This window comes from Pelodiscus sinensis, chromosome 12, assembly GCF_052426305.1.
Source record: "Pelodiscus sinensis isolate ZL-2025 chromosome 12, ASM5242630v1, whole genome shotgun sequence".
NCBI lineage: Eukaryota > Metazoa > Chordata > Testudines > Trionychidae > Pelodiscus > Pelodiscus sinensis.
The window spans coordinates 2,305,746-2,323,986 of record NC_143063.1 but is presented as its reverse complement, the minus strand read 5'-3'; the positions used below and the strand labels follow the sequence as shown (position 1 = coordinate 2,323,986).

General features: G+C 50.4%; 1 protein-coding gene across 6 annotated transcripts in view; it reads right to left on the bottom strand.

The window, feature by feature from the left end:
* Positions 1-17,388, bottom strand: part of KCTD19 (potassium channel tetramerization domain containing 19) — a 40,891-nt gene extending 23,503 nt beyond the window's left edge. For 3 of the 6 annotated variants that reach the window (XM_025181476.3, XM_075940578.2, XM_075940580.2), the window contains exons 1-5: positions 17,269-17,388; positions 16,643-16,853; positions 10,177-10,476; positions 4,279-4,429; positions 1,265-1,456 (exon numbers count right to left, since the gene is read on the bottom strand). In XM_025181476.3, coding sequence (XP_025037261.3) covers positions 1,265-1,456; positions 4,279-4,429; positions 10,177-10,476; positions 16,643-16,672 — 673 coding nt within the window. In that variant the 5' untranslated portion in view covers positions 16,673-16,853; positions 17,269-17,388. The remainder of the gene's footprint in view (positions 1-1,264; positions 1,457-4,278; positions 4,430-10,176; positions 10,477-16,642; positions 16,854-17,268) is intronic. The other 3 variants (XM_025181478.3, XM_025181479.3, XM_025181481.3) reach the window with 3 other exon arrangements.
* Between the last annotated feature and the right edge of the window lie 853 nt (positions 17,389-18,241).

The following is an 18,241-nucleotide window of genomic DNA, read 5'->3' as shown; positions in this document are numbered from 1 at the left end:
AGAAGTAAACAAGGAGGCTGCATCTAGACTGGCATGATTTTGCGCAAATACTTTTAACGGAAAAGTTTTTCCGTTAAAAGTACTTGCGCAAGAGAGCGTCTACACTGGCACGCATGCTTTTGTTCAAAAGCACATATTTTGTGCAAAAGCATCCGTGCCAGTGTAGACGCTCTCTTGCGCAAGAAAGCTCCGATGGCCATTTTAGCCATCGGTCTTTCTTGTGCAAGAAATTAACGTTGCTGTCTACACTGGCCCTCTTGCGCAAGAAGACTTGCGCAAGAGGGCTTATCCCTGAGCGGGAGCATCAGAGTATTTGCACAAGAAGCACTGATTTTGTACAGTACAAGGTCAGTGTTCTTGCGCAAATACTCGCGGCCAGTGTAGACAGGCAGCAAGATTTTGCGCAAAAGTGGCTGCAAAAGATGCAGCCGGAGATTCTTGGCCTTGGAAATTAAACACCTGAACACAAATATAATCCTAGTCCTTTCTGAAAAAGATCAAACTGTAAACCCAAAGGTCCTTTAGTTTAAATCACTGCAAAATGACAGGTAGCACAGCCTGCAAGAATCAGCTTGGGTTTATTTGCGGCACCATCCCGAATGAGTCAAGTGGGGGCTTCCCAGCAAGCCGAAGTCCCTTCTGAAGCGCATTGCAACAGCGGGTTTACAGGTGAAGTCTGGTGTCAGCAGGTCCTTCAAAAGCACCAGGGCAAAAAGGTGGTGATATCGGAGCTACATGGGCACGAAACATTCCAGGGAGGAGCTGAGAGTTCCTGCCACACTTCAAATGGGTACAAATGCCCAAAAGCTTGGCGGGAGGGACATGCAAGTAGAGGCAAGCGTAGCCACCAGCCCTGCACAGGGCGGGGAGGGTGGCAGGGCTGGAGTGAACAGCAACATAAGCCCCTGCTTTCTATGGGGGCAGACTGGGCTTGCTTGAGCAATGATGCCAACTCCAGCCACGCAAAGGGGGGGAGGCAGGGGCGGTTCAAGCAAAGAGCGAGCCCCAGCCTCACGCAGGCAGCCAGTCAGGCTCCGGTGAGCAGCGATGCCACGCCGTGTGGGGAGGCAGGCGTGGGCAAGCAGCTAAGGCCAGCCCAGCATGGGTGGTGGGGGAGGCTCGGGCTAGCCCCACTTGGTGCCCCGTTTTCCCTTTGGGAACTGTGATCCCCCTACGTGAGACACCAGAATGAAACGGACGCCGTAGAGACGGGCTAGAGTACAACGTGCCAGGCGCTCTCCGAACAGCCAAGAAGGCAGTTTACCTATGAAACGGAACTCACTGCATTCGCATTCTATCAGCGCGGCCTTCTCCAGGAGCCACAGCAAATTATCGTCGTTAACGAGGGCAGGGTACTGTCCCACCAAGTCCAGCGGCAGAAAGCAGTAGTGCACCTCCTCGTCTGTGTCGAGCAGCGGGGTATCCATCAGCCCCAAGGGCGCTCTCTCGTGTAACCCTGCGGGGGAACCAGAGGCTATCAATCCCCAAACAAGGAAAAGTGCAGTCGTGGACTTGCGTCCATTGGTGGAAAGTCCAAATGTCTCCTCTCTGAAGGCAAAATGGCACATGCCAAAGATTAATGGTGGGAAACAGAATATATAGTTGTTAATGGGGAATTATCGGGGGGGGGGGGTTGAAAATGTGGGGGATCCTTTTATGTACAACATATTCATTCTGTTTGATACTGGGGAGGCTCTTTTGCTAAATTGCGAACTCCAGTTTGACTGTGGGACTGGCTTGCTGTCTCTCGTCTTTTTAGCTTCATTTTGGGATGAAGTTCAAAAGGGTGGTGGTTTGGAGTTAACAAAGGTGGGTCGTTAAACTGTGATTGTCTTGATGGATTGTCTTCTACTTTAAGGAAACCAGCCATTTGATCACGTTGGACCATGTTCTGCAAGGAAACCCCCTTGGGGCAAAGACGACAGCCAACGTCCACACTAGTACTTTTCTCACTACAATTTTTGATGGCCAGGGATGTGAAGAAAAAAGTCCACCACTCCCCTCAGCAACTAAGTTTCCCTGATAAAAGTGCTGGCCTGGACAGTGTTAAGTCAGCAGGAGCGCCTCTCCTGTCACCACAGCTACCACTGCTCATTGGGGGTGGTTAATTAAGCGGGCAGGAGAGCTCTCTCCTGTATAGGGCAGCTCCGTGGGAGATCCTGCAGCCACGTAGCGGTAGTTGCATCACTGAGCTGCCGGAAGGTCCGTAGTGTGGACATAGCTTAGGGAACCCAATCCAGCCTGCTAGGCTGCTAACTAAGCAATGGATCACCTAGCATGGAGACTTGGATCACCTGACAGAGGCAAGAAGCTGTTATAAAAGGGAGGTTAAATCAGGAGTCGCTGGCAATTTTGGAGAGAGGGATAAGAGACCAGCGAGTCGTAATGCTCCAAAGGAAAAGCCAGTGGAGGAGAGCAGGGGGAGGGGGAAAATCCCGGACTCCTTAAAAGACGCTGACTCATAGCCAAAGACACTCTAGACCAGGCATGTCACGCTGGAAGCCTACTGAGGGCCGCACAAACAAACCTGATAGCTTTCAGGGCCACCAAAGAAAATGTACTTCTATCGGAAAGTCAAAATTATTATTGTAGATTATGTTCTAGGTATAGTTTATAATATTTCAGGTCCTGTTTTAATAGAATACAATAATTTGATGTGTAAAACTGTCATTTGCCCCTATAAAATAATTTTTAATTTAAATATAAATGTAAGGTACTTTTTATTTTTGTATCTGACATAGAACTTGTTTTGTTGAACTAAAAACAAGTATAGACCGTGGTTAATCAAATAGAACAGGCTTCTGTGAAAATGTCAGATACTTTGTAAGTCTGAGATTTTGCATAAACATATAATATTCATGCAATTGGAAAAAATTGACATATTTATTGATATAAAATGAATATACATTTTGTGATTTGATTTGGGAATTAATAAATAAAAAACAAAATGTTAACAAAATATCCCCCTGCTCTCCCCCAGAGCCAGGCACCCCCCAGCCTCCCCTTACCCAATGCCTCCTCCCTCCCCCAGAGCCATGCACCCTCCAACCCCCCCAACCTAATGCCTCCTCCCTCCCCCAGAGCCAGGCACCCCCCACCCTAATGCCTCCTCCCTCCCCCAGAGCCAGGCACCCCCCAGCCTCCCCTTACCCAATGCCTCCTCCCTCCCCCAGAGCCAGGCACCCCCCCAACCCCCCTCCTCCCTCCCCCAGAGCCAGGCACCCCCCACCCTAATGCCTCCTCCCTCCCCCAGAGCCAGGCACCCCCCACCCTAATGCCTCCTCCCTCCCCCAGAGCCATGCACCCTCCAACCCCCCCAACCTAATGCCTCCTCCCTCCCCCAGAGCCAGGCACCCCCCACCCTAATGCCTCCTCCCTCCCCCAGAGCCAGGCACCCCCCAGCCTCCCCTTACCCAATGCCTCCTCCCTCCCCCAGAGCCAGGCACCCCCCAACCTAATGCCTCCTCCCTCCCCCAGAGCCAGGCACCCCCCACCCTAATGCCTCCTCCCTCCCCCAGAGCCAGGCACCCCCCACCCTAATGCCTCCTCCCTCCCCCAGAGCCATGCACCCTCCAACCCCCCCAACCTAATGCCTCCTCCCTCCCCCAGAGCCAGGCACCCCCCACCCTAATGCCTCCTCCCTCCCCCAGAGCCAGGCACCCCCCAGCCTCCCCTTACCCAATGCCTCCTCCCTCCCCCAGAGCCAGGCACCCCCCACCCCTCCAACCTAATGCCTCCTCCCTCCCCCAGAGCCAGGTACCCTCCATCCCCCCTAACCTAATGCCTCCTCCCTCCCCCCGAGCCAGGCACCCTCCATCCCCCCTAACCTAATGCCTCCTCCCTCCCGCAGAGCCATGAACCCCCCAACCTCCCCTAACCTAATGCCTCCTCCCTCCCCCAGAGGCAGGCACTCCCAGCCCCCGCAACCTAATGCCTCCTCCCTCCCCCAGAGCCAGGCACTCTCAGCCCCACCAACCACATGCTCTGAGCGGCCAGTGGGAGCACTTTATTCTTTTATAACAATGTAGTGTCGGCCCGCAAAAAATGTCAAGTGGTCCTCACGTGGCCCTCCAGAGACCTGTTTGACATGCCTGCTCTAGACGCTTTGCTTACCAGCACTTCCACAGATACCGGTGATTGCTGCTCCCATTGGCCACAGACTGCCATTCCCAGCCAATGGGAGCTGCTGGAAGCGGTACATCGGCTAAACTTTTGCATCCTTGCTGAGTAATTTACTGTATTAGAGACAGTCCCAGAGAGGAGCACTGGGGCATTTACCGGTAAATGCTGGGCTCTTCATAGGAAACTCGGAGGGTTTGCTGATGCATTTTTGCGTTCTCCAGTAGTTCATGGATGCTCGTTCAGCTATTGGAATATCTGCAGGGCGCACCCGCAGATTATGTTTCCCTTCCTTCAGATTGTCTAAAGTCTGTTACGACATAGAAAGGTTAGTAGCTCTTAATTCACATGAAGACTTCCAAACATACAAGACAACCCCAGGTGCTAGTCTAATGCGTGGCAAACAGCCCTTTGCCGCCATAAAAGACACCACCGAATAGTGCACAATAAGCAGGCAATAGCTTCTACAGGTGCGACAGAGGCAAACTTAGAAGGGTGTGCAGAAATAAGGGTGGCCAATGGATTTTTGCAGGAATGTGTAATCTAATGAAAGCTTTCATATGTTCCAAAAAGCATATTTCACCTTCTTGGGGTCTCCAATATTTTGGAAGGGAGAGACAACTAAAGGCTTTTAGGACATTTTGATTTTTACCTTCAGTGTTGTGAAGTTTGGCCCTTCCCCCAAAGGGACTGAACAGAGGCACAGAGGATAGAGGGGGGTCTAGAGAAGAGCATGCAACTTTAGAAACAGCCAGCCCAACATACAGGCTTGCGAGGCTCTGACAACAGGTTATTGATATTAAGAGCTTAGGAAGGGATTAGGAAGGGGAATAGATGTTTGGCTTCATACAAAAAAGTGCCCTGGGACTAGTAGTAACTAATATCTTCAACAATTTTTGTTCAATCAAAACACTTTTGTTTTATTTTGTTTTGAAAGCAAAAAATCTTCACTCCGCTCTAGCGGGATTGCATAAACCACACCTCAGGCAAGCACTCATAAGAACGGCCGTACTGGGTCAGACCAAAGGTCCATCTAGCCCAGTATCCTGTCTGCCGACAGTGGCCAACACCAGCTGCCCCAGAGAGGGTGGACAAAAGACAATGATCAAGCGATTTGTCTCCTGCCATCCCTCTCCAGCCTCTGACAAACAGAGGCCAAGGACACCATTTCATCCCCTGGCTAATAGCCCTTTATAGACCTAACCTCCATGAAATTATCTAGCTTCTCTTTAAACTCTGTTATAGTCCTAGTCTTCACAGCCTCCTCTGGCAAGGAGTTCCATAGGTTGACTACACGCTGTGTGAAGAAGAACTTTCTTTTATTAGTTTTAAACCTGCTCCCCATTAATTTCATTTGGTGTTCTCTAGTTCTTCTATTTAGGGAACTAATAAATAACTTTTCTTTATCGTCCCTCTCCACACCACTCATGATTTTATAGACCTCTATCATATCCCCCCTCAGTCTCCTCTTTTCTAAACTGAAAAGTCCCAGTCACTTTAACTTCTCCTCATATGGGACCCATTCCAAACCCCTAATCATTTTAGTTGCCCTTTTTTGAACCCTTTCCAAGGCCAAAATATCTTTTTTGAGGTGAGGAGACCACATCTGTACACAGTATTCAAGATGTGGGCGTACCATAGTTTTATACAGGGGCAGTAAGATACTCTGGGTCTTATTTTCTATCTCTTTCCTAATAATTCCTAGCATCCTATTTGCCTTTTTGACCGCTGCTGCACACTGTGTGGAAGTTTTCAGAGAACTGTCCACGATAACTCCAAGATCTCTTTCCTGATTTGTCGTAGCCAAATTAGCCCCCATCATACTGTACGTATAGTTGGGGTTATTTTTCCCGAAGTGCATTACTTTACACTTATCCACATTCAATTTCATTTGCCATTTTGTTGCCCAATCACTCAGTTTGGTGAGATCTTCTTGGAGTCCCTCACAGTCTGCTTCTGTCTTGACTATCCTAAACAGTTTTGTATCATCTGCAAACTTTACCACCTCACTGCTTACCCCTTTCTCCAGACCATTTATGAATAAGTTGAAAAGGATTGGTCCCAGGACTGACCCTTGGGGTACACCACTAGTTACCCCTCTCCAATCTGAAAATCTACCATTTATTCCTACCCTTTGTTTCCTGTCTTTTAGCCAGTTCTCAATCCAAGACAGGACCTTCCCTCTTATCCCATGGCCATATAATTTACACAAGAGCCTTTGGTGAGGGACCTTGTCAAAGGCTTTCTGAAAATCCAAGTATACTATATCTACTGGATCCCCCTTGTCCGCATGTTTGTTAACCCCTTCAAAGAACTCTAACAGATTAGTAAGACATGATTTCCCTTTACAGAAACCATGTTGACTTTTGTCCAACAAATTATGTTCTTCTACATGCTTCACAATTTTATTCTTTACTATTGTTTCGACTAATTTGCCTGGTATTGAAGTTAGACTTACCGGTCTGTAATTGCCAGGATCGCCTCTAGAGCCCTTTTAAAATATTGGTGTCACGTTGGCTACCTTCCAGTCATTAGGTACGGAAGACGATTTGAAGGATAGGTTACAAACCACAGATAATAGCTCAGCAGTTTCCCATTTGAGTTCTTTTAGAACCCTTGGATGAATGCCATCCGGTTCCGGAGATTTGTTAACATTAAGTTTTTCTATTTGTTCCAAAACCTCCTCTAATGACACTTCAATCCGGGACAGTTCCTCAGATTCATCACCCACAAAGGACGGTGCAGATTCGGGAATCTCCTTAACGTCCTCAGCCATGAAGACTGAAGCAAAGAAATCATTTAGTTTCTCCGCAATGGCTTTATCGTCCTTGATTGCTCCTTTTATAGCTCGATCATCTAGGGGACCCACAGGTTTTTTAGCAGGCTTCCTGCTTCTAATGTACTTAAAAAACATTTTGTTATTTCTTTTTGAGTTTTTGGCTAGCTGTTCCTCAAAATCTTGTTTTGCTTTTCTTATTACATTTTTACACTTGATTTGACAGTGTTTATGTTCCTTTCTATTTATCTCACTAGGATTGGACTTCCACTTCTTAAAAGATACCTTTTTGTCCCTCACTGCTTCTTTTACATGGTGGTTAAGCCACGGTGACTCTTTTTTAGGTCTCTTGCTATGTTTTTTAATTTGGGGTATACATTTAAGTTGGGCCTCTATTATGGTGTCTTTAAAAAGTTTCCATGCAGCTTTCAGGGATTTGGCTCTAGTCACTGTGCCTTTTAATTTCTGTTTAATTAACCTCCTCATTTTTGTGTAATTCCCCTTTTTGAAATTAAATGCCAGGGTGCTGGACTGCTGAGGTGTTCTTCCCACCACAGGAATGTTGAATGTTATTATATTATGGTCACTATTCCCAAGCGGTCCCGTAACGGTTATATCCTGGACCTGATCCTGCGCTCCACTCAGGACTAAATCGAGAATTGCCTCTCCCCTTGTGGGTTCCTGCACCAGCTGCTCCAAGAAGCAGTCATTTAAGCACCCTTACAAAGAGCACTCATCCTACTCCACAGAGGTGACCAATAGAATGGAGTCGGTAAAAGTCATCCTAACGCAGCCCAGAATGCACCAGCATCCTGAACTCCTGACTAAATGCAGCTCTCTCACTCACAACCAAGGAAAGAGGCTTGGAGGAAGGCCTACCTCCTTTCCTGCAGGAAAAAGGGTACATAAAATGCAACAAAGCAGCCTGTAGCCACCTCCTAGGACCTCTCCCCTGCCTAAAATCTAGAGTAAGCCAAGCTGACGTTTATGAAACAGAAAGCAGTTCTGGGGGAAAGTTAGGAAATGTGATTTCTTTCGTAATTTGGATGGGCAGAATCTGAAAGTGATGTCTACCAAGCTGAACTTTGAACTTTAAGAAAAAGGAAAAAGGTTACCTCTTGTAACATGAAAACAAACAGAAAGGAAAAAAGAGGTTCTCGGTATGGATTATGTTCCTAATTTCAGAAACTGTGCTACCAGGAAACGCAGGGAAAAATCTCTCTCAAAAATCAGACTCTCTGCTTCCTCTAGTAACGTGATGCTGTTTACTTGGTTGGCTTTGGAGTAAAGATGGCATTTAAGATTACGTAAACTTCACTGCTTTTCAGGCAGTTTTGATATGTGAAGGAGTTAAATGTACTGCTAGGCATCACACAAAGTAACAAGACACTCCACTAGGATACAGCTCTTTTCTGTACATTCTCCGCATTCAAAAATATAAATTATTATTAGCCCTAACCACTACCCTGACCTAAAGCTGACTATTGCTTACAGCGTTGACTATTGATTGGGATACTAAGCCATGGCATAGGCACATACTGGTAAATATTTATTATTGATAGATTCACTATTCATATGGTATTAATTATAACCTCAAGTATTCCATGTACAAAATATGGAGGCAGACTTGAATATGAAGTGCCCCTCCACTGTATCTTAGGAACAACGCATTCATTATCTGTCAACAAGTGATGGGAACGGTGTTGTTGCTTCCGGTGAATAGGGATTGGCTACAAGACAGAAACTCAGGGATTTCCAAAAGAGGGATGCAACTGATAAACTTCTGTCAGCTCCTCCATCTGAATGCAGGCAATCATTACTGTGGCATAAAAGCTGTCATGCAACATGCACAGATAAAGGATGGGACACTCCAGGGGAACGCTTCAAAGGTGCTTGGAGACTGGGGTGGACCTACTGACTGGTAGGCATCCATTCCAAACACAGAATCCTAGAACTGGAAGGGACCTCAACAGGTCATCGAGTCCAGTCTCCTGCCCTCACGGCAGGACCAAGCACCATCTAGATCATCCCTGACAGGTGTCTGATTAACCTGCTCTTAAATATCTCCAGGGATGGAGATTCCACAACCTCCCAAGGCAACTTACTCCAGTGTTTAACCACCCTGACAGTTAGGAGTTTTTCCTAATGTGCAGCCTAACCCTCCCTTGCTGCAATTTAAGCCCATTGCTTCTTGTCCTCTGATGACAGGCCAAGGAAAACAATTTTTCCTCCCTCCTCATTGTAACGCCCTCTAGATACTTGAAAACTGCTATCATGTCCCCTCTCAGTCTTCTCTTTTCTAAACTAAACAAGCCCAATTTTTTCAGTGTTCCCTCATCGCTCAGGTTTTCTAGACCTTTCATCATTTTTGTTGCTCTTCTCCGGACCTTCTCCAATTTCTCCACATCTTTCTTGTAATGTGGTGCCCAGAACTGGACACAGTAGTCCAATTAAGGCCTAATCAGCGCAGCGTAGAGTGGAAGAATGACTACTCATGTCTTGTTCACAACACTCCTGTTAATGCAGCCCAGAATCGTGTTTGCTTTTTTGGCAACAGCATCACACTGTTGACTCATATTTAGCTTGTGGTCTACTCTGATCCCTAGATCCCTTTCTGCAGAACTCCTTCCTAGACAGTCGCTGCCTATTCTGTGTGTGAGAAATGGATTGTTCCTTCCTAAGTGGAGCACTTTGCATTTGTCCTTATTAAACTTCATCCTGTTTACCGCAGATCATTTCTCTAGTTTGTCCAGATCATTTTGAATTTTGACCCTATCCTCCAAAGTAGTGTTTCTAAACGAGTGGTACGAGTCCCCTTAGGGGTACTTGAGAGAAGTCTGGGAGGTACGTCAATACAACTGAAATTTGGAGAAAATGGAATTTTTGTTTTAAGTTTTACAGAGCTTTATTATTTTTGTACTTTTTACATCCAAAAATTTCATCACCTGCCTGGCTACAATTAAGTTTTGTTTAAACAAAATTGTTGCAATAGTAGAAAAAAATTGTGTGTCTGAAAACTGTAGGTACTGGGAGTACTTATATTTTTTGGAAAAAGGGGGTGAATGGATGGATGGATTTTTTTTTTTTTTTTTTTTTTAAAGGGGGTACTTTATAAAGAAAGGTTGAGAAACACTGCTCCAAAGCACTTGCAACTCCTCCCAGCTTGGTATCATCTGCTAACATCTTTATATGGTCACTCTTATTTAGGAACTAAACAAGCCCAATTTGTTTATAAAAGAATAAACACTGTACGAAAGTAATACCATAACACCATACTGTACCTGCAGTAAAGGCGTCAGCTGCAAAATGAATGCTTGTTCATACAACAAGTTCAATTCAACACAGCTGGAAAAGGACAATTTTGAGGTATGTAGATAATAGTGGACGTGTCTAAAAGTGAATCCATCTCTGTCAATGAATAATCTCGGGTTTTCAGATGGAACCAGAGTAGAAGACTCTTTCCAAAGAAGAGATTCTGGAAACTGAGCAATTTTACTTTTAGGAATAGAGAAATGCCAGCCGCCAACATTAAAATGAATTAAATCCTCTTCTGTAGATTCATTAACTATCTCTGGTTCCTTCTAATTGAAAAAGAAAATCATATCAATAGGCGAGCCTGAACCAAACCCCATATTTCACATACAATTATGATAAATGTTCATGCAAATTAGGCAAACCCCTATGCATTTTTGTGCACACAACACATATAAAAAATGTGAAAGCCAGATCTGCACTGTCTGATGTGTTACCAGTGAATGGAAAGTAAAATGTAAAGTGTATCACTTTTCAATACTCAAAGAAAATGGCTCCTGAGCATCCAGTAAGTACTTACATGGCTGACAGCAATGGGTCTGACTATAACTCAGTCGGCTTTAGCAAAGTTTGGTGATTTATACTCAGGGCTGGACACAGTCTTCGACAGGCCCTGAGCAACGTGGAAGGGGCGGGCCGTCAGGAAGAGAGGGTGGGGCTAGCAACTAGCCTCTACCAATCACACCATGCAGGGCTCCCGTGGCAATTTAAAAGGCCTGGGGCTCCTGCTGCTGCTGCTGCCACGGTAGCGGCAGAGATGGCCTGGAGCCTAGGCCCTTTTACATCGCCGAGCCCTGAGGAAACTGCCCACCTCCCGTCGGTGGCTCTTTTTATACCAACGTGAGATCAGCCCGGCCACACTGTGTGTTCAGCAGAAAAAGCACAGCAATAAAATCTGAAATAGAACAATGGATTGACTAGAACAGAACAGAACTAGCCTCAACCAGTGGCAAGCCTACCCGCGGGGTGTGCAAAGATCTTCCTGGGGGTACACCAACATATCTAGATATTTGCCTAGTTTTACAACAGGCTCCATAAAAAGCATGAGCGACATCTGTCCAATCTAAAATTTCCTACACACAATACCTTATTTATACTGCTCTCTACACTGCAATGGAAGTCCAATCTTTGTATTCCAGTTGATTTCGATATGACAAAATGAGACAGTAAGCAATTTTTTAGTACAAGAGTGCTGTGACAGCTTGGGTATTTTTATGTCTGGTTTTGCAATCAAGTAGTTTTTAAGTGAGGAGGGCACACAAGGAAACCCTGACTCCTGACAGGGATGGAGTAGTCTGGAAAGGTTAAGAGGCATTGTCCTAAACAACTCTGAGTAACAATGAAGGTACTTTGCAACTACCATAAAAACATCTGTTGTTATCAAAGAATGCATATATTAACTATTAAAATCAACAAACAGGCCTGTAGCACCGTAGAGACTAACACATGTATTATATCATGAGCTTCTGTGGGTAAAATCCACTTCAGCAGATGAGTTGGAATGGAAGTTACAGAATCCAGACTATATATAACAGCAAAAGCAGTTACCTGTCAATTGTAGGACCAGCGCGCGAGGTAAACCACCTTCACAAGGGGAGTAGCTAACAGCGCTGTAAGTCAGTTTACACTGGCGCTTAACAGCCCTGTAGCTTGCACAGTAGAGTAGCAGTGTAGACGTATCCTTCGTTTCTGATTGGCCTTGTAATATAGCTCATTGCCTTAGGCAATGGCTTCCTAATATTTCCAGCTATCACTGGAAGCAGCATTTAGCTGCTCCACAGCAACTATATGAAGCAGCATTTAGTTGCTCCACACCTATTTGCTTTAATAAAGTTTGTGCTTCTCCCTAAATCCAAGACTGGCGTAATAACAGCCCTTTTACACTTTCCAGCTTAACACTCTGAAATGTCCTAATAAAGCAGCTTTCCCAATAGAATGTGTCCCATTGAAGAAGAGTATGCTATAGTAATGTTTTACATTTACATAGCGCCTTTCGTTTTATATACATAAAGCTTCATGGAACTGCAACTCCCACTGTGGAGGAGAGCAACAGCCAACAATCAGGCATAGAGTGCACTACATAATTACATCAGGGCAAACCAATGAACTGCCTCTAACAAAATGCATTGTGGATTTATCATCTGCATGCTTCCAACACAGCTTCACTATTTAAAGGTCCAGGCTGATGCAGCCACACAGTAACCTGCAGCAAACCCAGTGACTGAGACCCTCGCGGCTGCTCTACATTTGCATCTGGCTGAGGGACACCCCAAAAAGCTGATTATGGCAGATTTTTGTCAGCAGCCAGGATCCAGCCCAGTTTCTTTATGTTGCTAGCTGAGATCGAAGCCAGTTCCCCCGAGATTTGAACTGTTGGATGTAACCAGCACGGCTGTTTTCAAACCTGATGATTACGTCACTAAAGCATCCCGCCAGTACAGTTTGAGAACCCTGCAGTCGGGAAGCCTCAGGAAGAAAGGAACAAAGGGGGTATGAACCTGGCCCAGTCAATGCCACAAGATTGCTGGACTCCACACCTGACCCTTGCACTCTCTGGCTGCGTGGCCACAGTGCACCAAACTCCCTGCCTGAAAAATGCCAATGGCGGGAACAGCTCTGCATCACTGAATGCAACGGTCAGGCCTGGACTGCACAGACACAGGAAATGAAGTAAGGAAATCAGCTGCATTTCGCACCTGCAACTATTGCCCCACAAGGCTGCACACGGCCGCTGGCTCGGGGAGGGGAGAGCAGCCCCCATGGGACCCAAAAGGGAGCATCTGTGCATGGCCTGGCACTGAAAGCGCTGACTGCACCCAACCGCAATGGCGCAAGACAGGGCCACAGGGAGAAGCTGGCTGGGCAGGCACCAAATGTGGTGCCCCCTGCCATTATGCACACGCGCTCGTACTGCTCCCAGCCACCCGCTGCTCCCTCCTCTGCCACGCTGCTCCTGCTCCCCCGTGGATGCAAGGGGGGGTGCTCTCTCCCAGCCCTTGGATCCCATGGGGGGAGGGCTGCTCTCTCCGCCCTTGGATCCCATGGGGGGGGGGCTGCTCTCTCCGCCCTTGGATCCCATGGGGGGGTGCTCTCTCCCAGCCCTTGGATCCCATGGGGGGGGCTGCTCTCCCCCCGCCCTTGGATCCCATAGGGGGGGGCTGCTCTCCCCCCACCCTTGGATCCCATGGGGGGGCTGCTCTCCCCCCGCCCTTGGATCCCATGGGGGGGGCTGCTCTCTCCCCGCCCTTGGATCCCATGGGGGGGGCTTCTTCTCCCCCCGCCCTTGGATCCCATGGGGGGGCTGCTCTCCCCCCGCTCTTGGATCCCATTGGGAGAGGGCTGCTCTCCCCCCGCCCCTGGATCCCATGGGGGGGGCTGCTCTCCCCCCGCCCTTCGATCCCATGGGGGGGGCTGCTCTCTCCCCGCCCTTGGATCCCATTGGGAGAGGGCTGCTCTCCCCCCGCCCTTGGATCCCATGGGGGGGGCTGCTCTCCCCCCACCCTTGGATCCCATGGGAGGGGCTGCTCTCTCCCCGCCCTTGGATCCCATGGGGAGGGGCTGCTCTCTCCCCGCCCTTGGATCCCATGGGAGGGGCTGCTCTCTCCCCGCCCTTGGATCCCATGGGGAGGGGCTGCTCTCCCCCCGCCCTTGGATCCCATGGGGAGGGGCTGCTCTCTCCCCGCCCTTGGATCCCATGGGGGGGGCTTCTTCTCCCCCCGCCCTTGGATCCCATGGGGGGGCTGCTCTCCCCCCGCCCTTGGATCCCATGGGGGGGCTGCTCTCCCCCCGCCCTTGGATCCCATGGGGGGGGCTGCTCTCCCCCCGCCCTTGGATCCCATGGGGGGGCTGCTCTCCCCCCGCCCTTGGATCCCATGGGGGGGCTGCTCTCCCCCCGCCCTTGGATCCCATGGGGGGGGCTGCTCTCCCCCCGCCCTTGGATCCCATGGGGGGGGCTTCTTCTCCCCCCGCCCTTGGATCCCATGGGGGGGGCTTCTTCTCCCGCCGCCCTTGGATCCCATGGGGGGGGCTGCTCTCCCCCCGCCCTTGGATCCCATGGGGGGGGCTGCTCTCCCCCCGCCCTTGGATCCCATGGGGGGGGCTTCTTCTCCCCCCGCCCTTGGATCCCATTGGGAGAGGGCTGCTCTCCCCCCGCCCTTGGATCCCATGGGGGGGGCTGCTCTCCCCCCGCCCTTGGATCCGATGGGGGGGCTGCTCTCCCCCCACCCTTGGATCCCATGGGGGGGGCTGCTCTCCCCCCGCCCTTGGATCCCATGGGGGGGGCTGCTCTCCCCCCGCCCTAGGATCCCATCGGGGGGCTGCTCTCCCCCCGCCCTTGGATCCCATGGGGGGGCTGCTCTCCCCCCGCCCTTGGATCCCATGGGGGGGCTGCTCTCCCCCCACCCTTGGATCCCATGGGGGGGGCTGCTCTCCCCCCGCCCTTGGATCCCATGGGGGGGCTGCTCTCCCCCCGCCCTTGGATCCCATGGGGGGGCTGCTCTCCCCCCGCCCTTGGATCCCATGGGGGGGGCTGCTCTCCCCCCGCCCTTGGATCCCATGGGGGGGCTGCTCTCCCCCCGCCCTTGGATCCCATGGGGGGGGGCTGCTCTCCCCCCGCCCTTGGATCCCATGGGGGGGGGCTGCTCTCCCCCCGCCCTTGGATCCCATGGGGGGGGGCTGCTCTCCCCCCGCCCTTGGATCCCATGGGGGGGGCTGCTCTCCCCCCGCCCTTGGATCCCATGGGGGGGGCTGCTCTCCCCCCGCCCTTGGATCCCATGGGGGGGGGCTGCTCTCCCCCCGCCCTTGGATCCCATGGGGGGGGGCTGCTCTCCCCCCGCCCTTGGATCCCATGGGGGGGGGCTGCTCTCCCCCCGCCCTTGGATCCCATGGGGGGGGGCTGCTCTCCCCCCGCCCTTGGATCCCATGGGGGGGCTGCTCTCCCCCCGCCCTTGGATCCCATGGGGGGGCTGCTCTCCCCCCGCCCTTGGATCCCATGGGGGGGCTGCTCCCCCCCCCGGGTGCCGGGGGCCCCTCGTACCATGGTGCAGGTCTCGCGCGGCCCGGTGGGGGGGGGGGCAGTAACGGGCTCGGAGCCCGGCTCCCGGGGCGCGCGCTGGGTGTTTGGCCGCGTTGCCCGGCAACGGGCGCGGGCGGCGCGAGCCCGAGGCTAGGCCCAGCGAGCGGCCCGGAGGGCGGGGCGTTGGGGGGCGGGGCCTAGGGTGTTGGGGGGCGGGGCAGGGGCGGGGCCCAGCGCCCTGTCTCCCTCTTGCAGCGGGGATGCAGGCGGCGCGAGTTCCCCTCGCGCCCGGGGGACCCAGCAAGCGCGCGAGACGCCCGCCTGCCTGCGCTGCACCAGCCCGCCGCAGCCGCCCCGCCCCGCCGCTGGGTCACCTCCGCGGCCAGGCCCCGCCTTTCCAGCTCCCAAAAGTTCCGCTGCAATGGGCGCTGGCGGGAACCCAGGCGCTGCGAGCGGCTCCGGTGCCTGGCGAGCCGCCCAGTGGGACATGCCTTTGGGAGAACGGGGACCCACTGGCTACGGCCACACGGGCAGGATTTTCCACAACTGCTTTTCACGGAAAAGTTTTCCGTGAAAAGCATTTGCGGAAAAGCGCGTCTAGATTGGACACGGACACTTTTCCGGAAAAGCACGTTTTGCGGAAAAGCCTCTCTGAAATAAACATCGATCCAATCAGTTTATAGATAGAGAAATAAATGTGCAAAGAATGTGAAAGACTTGACCAGCGTGCAACAGTAAGTCTGTGGCTGTCTCTCTGTTTAGTGTGACGACTGCACTCTGCTGCCACTCTTCTAAAGCTATAACTTTGGTTTTCTCCTTACAGGGTATTTATGTTGGTTACAGAAGCTAAATTTATATTACACTCATAGCTCCTCCTTCCTGGAAGTGTCACGCTTCCAAACATTGCCCATCCTTACAGAGCTAGGTCTGCCTCAACCCCATTCCCAGAAAGGAATCTTAGTGTGGAACTGGAGTGGCCAACCAATTTAACAAAGAGAGCCGGAACAGTGGCAGAAAACATTTGAAGAGCCGCACCAGAATTGTCAAGCAAAAAAAAAAAGGAGGGGGCTGCCCCTTTAAGAAACACGTTTTTTGGCTATATCAGGCGCCACCATCTTGGGCACCATTTTGAATTGCCGCCCCAGTGAGCACCGGGTTAGTGTGTGTGGGGGGGGGGGCACAGGAGCAGCATTGTGAGCTGCACTTTTGGAGGCGAAGAGCCGCATGCAGCTTGCGAGCCGTGGGTTGACCACCCCTGGTGTAAAAAGTTAATTGTTTACACACAACAGACCCTAGAAAAGCTGGGTGGGAGATACTGCTGCTGAATGCCGAAGAAAAGGAGGGCATGGCTATTCAATAGCAGCACTGTTATTAGTGGGTCACTGTCATAAACAAAGTTCTGCTGTGGCTTTTGTACGTACCATGCGAAGGTGCCTCTCTCCCATTGACATTTACCGGTGTCCTTCCGGCTCCTCTCTTCTTGCTGAGTTTATGTATCATACAAATTGTGGTTCCTCCCAGGTTCTGCAGAGAAAGCTGCAAACCCAGTAACCTCTGCAGTTCCCGCAGCTGTGGTTCGGAGCACTTGCACATACTTAAAGTTTAACAGCTCAGTATTTTGCCTTCCTTTTCCTAGATAATCAAAGCAAATAATTATATGAATGTAACTTTACAGATTAACAATTACAAATTTAAATTAGGGTTGTAAAATCCCGGTTAATCCATTAACCGGTTAAACCTTAAATTTAACAGATTAAGGGGATCCCAAATGCAGAGGGCAACAGCAGGAGCCAGCAGCCCCAAGTGTGGGTGGGGCTGGCTTCTGTTCTGGCCCCCCCCCCACTCATGGGGAGGCCAGCACCTTCCCCCCGGGCCCTACATGCAGTGCAGCTGGCTTCTGCTCCTGATGCCTACGAGGCAGGAGCAACTCTCAGGTACCAGTTAACTGGTGCCCATTCATATCCCTAATTTAAATCCTCGGCAGAGGAAATGCCAACTCAGCCACAAGGTTGTTTATTTGGAGTAGCTTCTTAAAGCCCCACTTTACCGTCTTTTCTGTCTATTTCTACCGTCCGTGCAGAGCTGCACTCCAGGTTCACTGTTTGTAACTCTGGGTTTGTCCTGTTGTTTGATTAGACCTCAGCATTATTTTATGCTCCACCTAATGTCTTCATTCTAAATGTATTGTGTTGCAGTCGGTTGCTATGGAAATAACTGAGCATAAAGGCAAGTTTGTGACCTCACTACGGAATCCATGTGAAAGCGCTGAAGTCAATGCAGAAGACCTGCATTTCTCAGCTGTTGCCACGGCAGTAGACTGCCACGGGAATCACACCCTGTGCGAATGAGCTTTTCTCCATTTGGATTCTCAGTTCAGTGCACAGCTACTATGAATCAGGGAGGAGGGAGGCTAATAACTGCCCCTATCGTGGAACGTGTGAGGCACCCCAATCCCCAAATGGACTAATGTGAGATGTATACTTGGGCTAACGTTTTCAAGAGCCTCGAGTAACTTAGGCCACGTCTACGTGACCAGACCTGAGAACTGGGGGAGCGGGGCGGGGCAGGGCAAGGCGGCAGTTGCCCCAGGGCTCAACGATTCAAAGGGGCCCAGGGTTTCTGGCCATGGCTACTGGTGGCCAGTGCCCCAGGCCTTTTAAATGGTTTCTAGAACGCTGCTTAAGGTAAGTGGACTCCAGCCACGTTGTTGACGTGGCCAGAGTTGCGTATCTTAAGCCAACCTGGCCTGCTCCTATTCAGACCCAGACTGCTGGTGTCAAGTTCACAGGTGAATTCCAGCTCTGCAGTTTCACCCTGCAGTCTTGTTTTGAAGTTTTTTTGCTCAAGCATGGCCGCTTTCAGGTCTGCTACTGAGCGTGCAGGGAGGCAGAAGTGCTCTTCATAAATTAAGATTACATAACAAATAACAGTGGTAGTCATTAAGGTGTCACAGGACTTTTTTTTTTTTTTTTTTTTTTTGCTGAAACAGACTAACACAGGTACCCCTCTGAAATTTGTAC